General features: G+C 38.4%; 1 protein-coding gene across 1 annotated transcript; it reads left to right on the forward strand.

Annotated features, from left to right (window-relative positions):
* Positions 1-3573: 3573 nt before the first annotated feature.
* On the forward strand, positions 3574-4787 carry LOC131299973 (tetrapyrrole-binding protein, chloroplastic). The gene has a single exon (XM_058325574.1). The coding sequence runs from the start codon at positions 3786-3788 to the stop codon at positions 4545-4547; it is 762 nt and encodes a 253-aa protein (XP_058181557.1). The 5' UTR covers positions 3574-3785; the 3' UTR covers positions 4548-4787.
* Positions 4788-9324: the final 4537 nt, after the last annotated feature.

Raw genomic sequence — 9324 nt, forward strand, 5'->3', positions numbered from 1 at the left:
CCGATATTTCACCTCCTCCCCTAGATGAGAGGATGGAGTAGTATCTAAAAATAGAGAACTTTTCAACTTCATTTTCTAGAAACCAATAATCAGATTCGGAGTGAAAGTAGTGACAATAATTAGATACAGATTACAGACTCAGAAAGTATTTGAACTGAAGGCTCCGTTTGTTTGGACGTAGAATATTTTTTAGTAAAATATTTGACCCATTTTCCGTTGTTTGGTTCGAAGAGGAGGAAAATATTTTCAAGGTAAAACATTTTGCACCAACGGGGTGAAATTGGTTTCCTCGAAATTTTGGCCATAAGTTGTTTTTGCATTTCATCCCCCAATCTGACATTTCCCAAAACCAAGTATTCCATACCCTTCTTCTCCCAAATAATATTAGATCCAAAACGAGAGAGAGAGAGAGAGAGAGAGAGAGAGAGAGAGAGAGAGAGAATCAAATGCCTTTGTTTTGCTAGTGCCAACCAAATACCGAAAAATAAAAGTTTAAAATTTATTTTTTGAAAAAACGTTTCACATGACATCAAAACAAACAGAGCCGAAGATGAAAATTTTTGGGAAAGTGTGGGGTTGGAATTAACAAAACAAGTGAAATCCTATTTAACTCACTTTTCAATAAGAATTGTTTTGATCTTCTCTCAATAATTAGGTTCAAGTTTTCATATCGCTTACGCTTAGTGGAGCTAACCATATTACTTTACGCTCCTAGAACGCGCTAGGATTTTAACTTCAATCTCGACATAAGTGCGTTAGAGTTTCCTCCCGATGGTGTTATGATTAGAAAAAAATTGGAATAAATCATGTATTAATTGAGCTGCACTTTCTATTTTATAGCTGTAATTCAATGGTTAATTCAATGGTGTCAGTGGTTTGAGAAAACCCATTGTGTGGTTAATTGGGTTTCGTTTAAGCAAGAAATTATCTCTAGGTTTGGGCCTGATGTGTCGTAAGCAGTTCTTCGCGGATAATACGAACCTACAGTGTGATGAAAGATTACATGCCTTCTCCCTCACCGTTATCCCTCTTATAGTCCCTACTAACAAACTAACAAACAAAACAGAAAAGTGTATTGAATTTAATCTCATACAAACCCAACAAATCAAACCAAGCTTTATGTCCGAATAAATTGGGGTCAGCTACATTAATCATTTTTCTTTATTGAGCTCCGTCAAGGACCACTTGTTCACTCAAACTCATTAGACTTATATCTTTGCGCACAATAGAATTTAATGTCAATTTAGGTCTTCCCCCGTAGCGTTACTACCCAAAGCTATCATATTTGCTCTCTTAACTACTGCATCTCCAGGTCTACGATAGACATGCCCAAACCACCTTAGCCTATTTTCCCTCAACTTCTCCTCTATAAGTGCTACACCTACCATCTCACGAACCGTTTCATTTCTACTACTGTCTCGTCTTGTTTTACCACACATTTACCTCAACATTCTCATTTTCGCTACACTCATTTTGCTCGTTTTCTTACCGAACCCATAATTACATAACCAAAAAAACGTTGCTGTTGTACCTCCTTTGATCATTGCGATTTACGCAAGAAATAGTACTTCAACTGAAACCCCGTGAATCAATTACGTGACAGTTTCAGTAATAATTGTTGGATCTTTTCCATTGTCAAAAAACTGGATCTCTGTTATTTTAATGGGAGCTCGTTATAAACGCTGCGAAAACCGACGATGCGTCGGGTAGAGCTGCAGTCATGTTCTCTGCTGATTCTGCTCTGTTTATCTTCACTTGTCTCGCCCAGCCGGGCCTCCATAATGGGTTACGTCCACAGGGCACTCAAGCACGCCCTCAGTTGTTTCAGAATGCATCCCAAGTTTGGTAGCCATTGTGCGAAAGTGCACATATTAAGATGGGGGCACGGCTGCGCAGAGAGTTACGTGGACCGTGAATGCTGCCAAGCACTCGCGGATTTCAACAGAGGTTGCAATGAATTGCCCAATGACGAAGTATGGTCGAGGTGTGCGGAGTTAGGTGTGAAGTACTGAGTTGGCGAGACCGGAAATTTTGACATTCCATAAAACGTCTAACCATATCAGAGGTCTCAAATCTCGTTACGTGACGGATCTGGGGAAGATAAATCCCCGAGTACCATGATAATGTAATTTATACCCATAGAAGACTTGTGATATTCAACAACTGTAGACGGGGAGGATACAAACCATAGTAGTATCCCTCTTCTGTTTTAGAGGAAATAAAGCAATGCCTAGACAAATGCATATATCGTAGTAGGGATAGACTTCTTCAAGGGGGCCGTGAATAAGCTCTTTAGTACAGTAGGTAACTCTTCTTTGAAAATTTTTTATTAAAATCCCGCACCGTGCTGAACACTTTTGCACGGGTACCGTAAAGAAGTTTTTCTCATTATAGTATAGTGAAGATTGGATTTTAATGTCCTTCGGCGTTTCATCCTTATGGGGTCGTGTTTCTCCAATCCTACCGTTTATGGTTATATTCTTAACTTCTTATCATTACAAGAGTTCTTGTCACGCTTCAAGATGATCGAAGTCGTTCAATGGAAAAAAAATCATACTCCCACCGTGGGAGCACCTTTTCTTGTTTTTTTTAGATATTTTTTATTGCTGTTGATTTTGAAAGGAGTGGCAAAATCATTTTCCTTTTTTAACTTGAAATACATAAGTTCCTAACCAGTACATCAATACATATTTTAGTAAAAAGCAGTTCTAAAAACCGCGATCATACGCCAATTAACATAATTATTGGTATGATTAATTTTCTCATGGAGCTCAATCAAAGGAATAATTTCGATCTTTGAAGTGGACCCGAAATACACCTACAAAAATCCTAACTGGAATCTGGTCCGATTTAAAATGTGGCAGTGCTTAAAACTCAAAGTAAAAACATGACAATGGAAAATGAAAAGTCGAGAGAGAAGGTAAATAAAAGCTCAAAATTAAAGAAAAAACTCAACTAGGCATACCGATGGCCGGGGATGGCTTGGGTACCAGGTGGGTGCCGACTCGTGTGGGGAGCACTTTGGATCCCACACAAATAATCCGAACCGTTCCTTAATTTTTTTAGATAATTTTTTTAGAAAAAATCAACTCAACTTAATTGTTTGATCCAATAGTCCACTTATTCATTCAGAAATCAGGATCCTAAATTTTAAATTATCATGAACGAAATCTATACGGTTAGATCAAGTATTTACAATCTAAGTTGATTTTTTTCAAACCAAGTGAAGTTTTATATTTGCTAAATGACTGGAATTATTTGTGTGAAACTTTAAACAAGACCCACATATGAATCGGTACCCAATCCACAAGAAATTTTTGCGTGCCGGGTGATACCTCGTGGTGCCCATTCGGTGCATTTTGGTCGTCCATTTCGGTTTTGGACGGCTTAGATTTGGAGAGAAAAAGAGGAGAGAGAGTGGTGGGATGAGAGAAGAAAGAGGGTTTCAATCTGAACTGTCCAATCACACTTTTAAACATCCCGGATAGACTGCTCAGGCACCACGTGAGCCGAGCCCACCTAGTATCCATCCGCCACCCAAAAATTTCCCACACATTGAGTTTTTCTGCAGAGACAGTGAGTGAGAGAGAGTATCTAGCCTCACCCACATCTAGCCAATCAAATTCCTCCAATCCATTTGTCCATGATTCCCCTCCAATCCTCCCTTCACTCATTCCTTATCTCTTTTATTAATTTCTTACTTCTCCCTCCCTCCCTTTCCTGATGGCCTCCTAATCCACACAACCCCACAACACTCTCTCTCTCTCTCCTCCCCCTCTCTCCTCATGGCCACCAACTCCCTCCAATCCCACCACCACTCTCTCCTCAGGCTCCACCCCATAGACTCCCCTCCCACCACCCTCCCCACCTCCTCCCTCTTCCTCAAACCAACCACCACCACCACTCCTCTCTCCCACTCTCTCTCCTCCACCGCCTTCTCTCTCATCTCCCCCACAACGCCATCCACCACCCAAACCGACCCCCTCTCCTTCGACCTCCTCCACCACCACCTCTCCGCACAGGACTTCCGGCAGGCCGACGAGGAGACCCGGCGCCTCCTCATCGCCCTCGCCGGCGACCAAGCCCGGAAGCGCGGCTACATCTTCTTCTCCGAGGTCCAGTTCATCTCCCCGACCGACCTCCAGTCCATCGACGGCCTCTGGAGAGCCCACAGCGACGACCGGTTCGGGTACAGCGTGCAGCGAAAGATCTGGAAGAGAGTGAACAAAGACTTCACGAGATTCTTCATGAAGGTCGGGTGGATGAAGAAGCTCGATACAGAAATGGAGCAGTACAACTACAGGGCTTTTCCGAACGAGTTCATCTGGGAGCTGAACGAGGAAACTCCCGAGGGGCACTTGCCGTTGACGAATGCCCTGAGAGGGACCCAGCTTCTGAACAGCGTTCTGAGCCACCCCGCTTTTGATGGTGCCAAGGAGGATGAAGAGGGAGAAGAAGAGGTTTTTGAGGAGAAAGGGAGTGGAAATAGTAGTGGAGGGTTGAAAACATTGGGCAAGGGAGTGTTCAAATCAGACTATAGTTTTTGAGCTGATTTTATTTTAATTTTTGGATTTTTGGAAAGTAATGATATATGAGAATAAATTCCTTAGGTCTCAATCAATAAAATATGGCGACATGGCGCAATATAATTGATTTAGAAGAAACAAATATTTACACCGACGATGTAAAGAATTTAATCTCATGATATATATATAAAGTTGGGACTTGTACGTGTTTACATTGTGAGGAGATTGGAAAAGGGTTGAGTGATTTTTCTACTAAAGAAATTGTTGATCACTTAATTGATGGGAACTTTATTGCTTGTTTTTTCCTTTGATGTTGTATTACAAGTGCTTTATTGTTACTTTATCCATCTCTGAATAAATATTCGGACCATAAATCTAAACCTCTAAAAAGATGCATTTTTTTGTTAAAAAATTCACAAGTCAATAAATATCAATAAGTTCTTTAAGTTGTGAAAAAAGTTTGAATTTTCTAACAAAAAAAGTAAATATTTTCAAAGGTCTATATTTGCGGGCCGGACATTTATTTAAGGATAGATTGAGGGAGTACGTTTTTTCTATCAACGGGAGACGTCATGTACTATTAAAAAAGGAAGTAAAGCTACAAAGACAACTTTAAAACACAACTCTGGACACAACTTTGTCCAAAATCGTTTGATGCACATAGATTTATATGTATCGTGCAGTTCCGAACACAATTATGTTTTAAAGGTATGTGAGTAGACTTTTTTATAATAAAAAAGAGTTCTATAGCCACACACAAGATGCACATATACTTACACACTCGTGAGTGTTTTTTCTTGATTCCATATTTTTTGCAGCTATATATATATATAGGTTCCGGTGAGGGATCCCTCATTTTATTAAAATGAGGGACTCCCCTTCCCGATTGAATTTCGATGATCCGAGCCGCTCAAAGTGATCAGAACGTGATTTTAAGGGTCCCTACAAGAAATCAGCAAAAAAAATGACCGGGAAGGGCTTCATCCGAGCAGTTTTCATTGAACGGTTCAAAAAAAACTGCTCGGATGACGCCCTTCCCGGTCATTTTTTTTGCTAATTTCTCGCGGGGACCCTTAAAATTACGTTCTGCACACATTGAACGGTTCGGATTTTCAAATTTTGATCGGGAAATGAAAGTCCCTCATTTTAACAAAATGAGGGATCCCTCACTTGAAAATTCCTCTCTCTCTCTCTCTCTCTCTCTCTCTCTCTCTCTCTCTCTCTCTCTCTATATATATATATATATATATATATATATATATATATATTGTAGTACATATTTTTCTTGGAACATTATTGATTGATTTTTCTACAAAGTCCAGATATATCAGGAGTTTATACTTAAACCTTTCAGTTTACACTTTCAGTACAAGGTGTAACGACACAATTTTAGTACTCCTACGAATAGTGACACTCCAAATCCGCCATTAATTTTTATCATCTTATAAGGAAAAAGACAGATGAAGGTGGTTTTAATTTCGGAATATGTTACATATTGTTTAATTGGTCTTTTTTTACCAATTGAATCGTGACAGAAACATGAATCACCAATGTATTTTCCTTTTCTAAAAGTTACATGTGGGTCACAAATTTCCGTGCATTTTTTTTATGGGTGATGTAGGGTGACTCAGGTCAATTTGTGCGCATCTCGAACTAATTCCTACAATCTCCATCCCACAGCCGTTTCACACGCTTACGTGTGGAGGTGAGATAGCCCAAGAGTTGTTGACAAGGAAAATCAAACCTGAAACTTTAAGATGGAGCAAACATCTAAATTTCAGATCAAGACCACTCGGCCAACCCGTTCGGGTTAAATTTTCGTGCATTGCATGTCCAGTCAATAAGGATTTGACAATTTTCTTGATGTTATCATAAGTTGTTTTGGCCACAATTGGAAGCGAACACTTTTTTCTGTAGTTAGCTTGTCTATTCTCAGCGAACTTATGCACTTTGGCATGTTGGGAATGGATCGTGCTTTTGACTAATTGCATTGTCCATTTTAATAGGGCGAAACTGACGTAAATTGTTATTAAATCCTATTGTCGTTTTCCATGTGGGTGAACAAGTTTTTGTTACCCAACGGGTGTTTGGATCAGTGAGCGGCATGAGAGCTAGGGAGCTAAGAGTCCATCGGTGAGGTCTCAGGTTCGAATAGATAGATCTATGATTAGCCTGCATTGCAACTTATATACCTACTAACCGTTAAAGCTACCTATGGGGAAAAGGAAAAAAAAAATGTTGATGTGCTTGGGTTATCTGGGTTATCCAGGTGACTGCATATAATTTTGTAGCTCTAACATATATTGGGATGGATAAATCTCCAGATGATCTCAAAACAAATTTAAGTGGGAGTCAACTCTACGAGCTCAAAATTTTAACCCATCTTGGATTCCAATAGTAATATCTCATTAGTTGACCCCACTAAAATATTGGAGTAGTAGATATTAGCAGGGGCGGAGCGTAGAAGAGGTGGTGGCACGGGCCGTCCCCGGTCAGGATTAGACATAAAAAAATAAAATTACTTCTAAGTAAAAAGAAATCATATATTTTGGGGTATTACTCTTATTTTGCACTTATTATTGCGGTATTTGTTTTGAATGCATTATGTATTTGATGGATGATTAATCTATCAAAACATGTACATTTTGGGGTATTATGAATACTTAACTAGAACACATTTATTTATTTTAAGATAGTAAGTATTTTGATGAATGATTAACCTATGTATTTTTCCAATTAATCTAGACCACGTATACATTTCTATATCAACTACGTCAAATATCTTTTGAGTGCCCTCTCTGACTTTTAAAAACCTGACTCTTCCGCTGGATATTAGTGTCTTGGAAGCATTATACTCCGTACTTTGGAACCCAATATTTCAACATATTATACTTTGGAACCCAATATTTCACCATTTTCAAGACATGGGGCATGGTGCAAGCACCAAGTGCAACATCTCCCTAAATATGTTTTGACGCACGAATATTCAAGGGTTAAGAATAAACATATTCATTTCGGTTCTATGTACCAATTTCAATTGGGTAGAAATCTAATTTCTGTTCTAGATTTGGCACTAAAAGCATCTCTAGGGGAGGTAGCAAAATCAAAACCAAATTACATTTGATGAGTCACATAAGCAAAGCACTTTCCAAGGGAGAAAGCAAACTTGCTACACTATTTTGGCGGAATGGGAGGGGTTGTAGTGCACCCGCACCGTGTAGTGCAGTCGATCCGGCCGTACATCTTAGCACGGACGGCTCAGATTTAATCCGAGCTCCTACAAATTCTAGCCTTCCATTGTTTAGATAAAAATCCAAACCGTCCACTACCGAGATGGACAAACGGATTAGCCGCACTACACGTGTAGTGTTGGGGGTGCACTACAGCACCCACGGGTATTTTGGCGTGGCTCACTTTCCAAATTGAACTTTTACATGAGAGAAAGCACTATTCAAATTGCCACCTCAGCATATTTAATGCTTATTATTGGAGAATTGTCGATTTCTTTAGCAAAGAAAGTCCTTTAGAGTTTAAAAAGTGATTTAAAAAAAATGAAAAATTGAATAGTCTTTTGAAGTGCATAATTCTCCAACTTGTCACTAAGTCACCAAGTACATATTTAATGTAAAAATATTATTCCCTTGAAGATGCTCTAAATAAACTTAACCTTTCGTTTCCTCTCCGCTCAAATTATTAATTGCCCAAACAAAAATAGCTTATTATGTATAGGTATAGATTCCATAAATCAAATTCTTATTAAAGCCAAAAATAGCATTGCAATTTGCACGGAGAGTTAAGGTTATAAAAACCGCATCAGGACACGCATCGGTAACAGTCGACGTGTAACGATATCAGAAGTATCAATCGAATAATTTGAAACGGGAATCGGTTGTCGTGAATTTTTAAAAATTATTTTTGAGAAAAAAAATTATTAAGTGTCAAAATCACCCATAACGATCGAGAATCGCCACAATGTCAGAGAGAGAGAGAGAGAGAGAGAGAGAGAGAGGGAAATGCCGAGGCTCTGCTGTGCCATGAGGCACAGTACCCTCTACCCACACCCCAAACGGTACCGTTTTGGAGGAAAAAAAATCCTCAGGCTTCCTATTTGCAATTCTATAGAACAGAAAAGTGATTATAATAGCCCTAAAGATAAAATTTAATTATGTCTCTTTAGAATAATATGATCAGAATAATAAGATCTTCACACTTAGTTCAAACAGATTGAAATTTTTTTAACTATATTTTTAATATATAAACAGTCTAAAAAAATTAAGTGTTCTAATTTTTAATCCATTTGAACAAGTGTGAATATCTTATTATTCTGAACATATTATTCTAAAGGATCATAATTAACTTTCGTCTCTAGAACTCTCATAATTAAGTATTTGTTCTTTATTTAGGATCATGTGGAGCAAAAACATGATTATTAGAGCCTTAAGGACAAAAGCTAATTATGTGTTTTTAGAATAATATGTTCAGAATAATAAGATCTTCACACTTATTCAAACGGATTAAAAATTGGAGCACTTAATTTTTTAGACTGTTTATATATTAAAAATACAGTTAAAAAATTAATTGCTCCAATTTTCGATCCGCTTGAACTAGTGTGAAAATCTTATTATTCTGATCAAATTTTTTTAAAGAGACATAATAAAATTTTATCCCTAGAGCTCTTATAATCATGTTTCTGCTCCATATGATTGCAAATAGGAAGCCTTTAGATTTTTTTTCCTTCAAAACAGTACCGTTTGGGGTGTGAATAGGGGATACTATGCCTCATGGCACGGCAAAGCCC

Source organism: Rhododendron vialii, chromosome 9a, assembly GCF_030253575.1.
Source record: "Rhododendron vialii isolate Sample 1 chromosome 9a, ASM3025357v1".
Taxonomy (NCBI): domain Eukaryota; kingdom Viridiplantae; phylum Streptophyta; class Magnoliopsida; order Ericales; family Ericaceae; genus Rhododendron; species Rhododendron vialii.

Bases quoted from the DNA above. Each gene is read 5' to 3' on its own strand.
- LOC131299973 (XM_058325574.1), top strand. From the start codon at position 3,786: ATGGCCACCAACTCCCTCCAATCCCACCACCACTCTCTCCTCAGGCTC.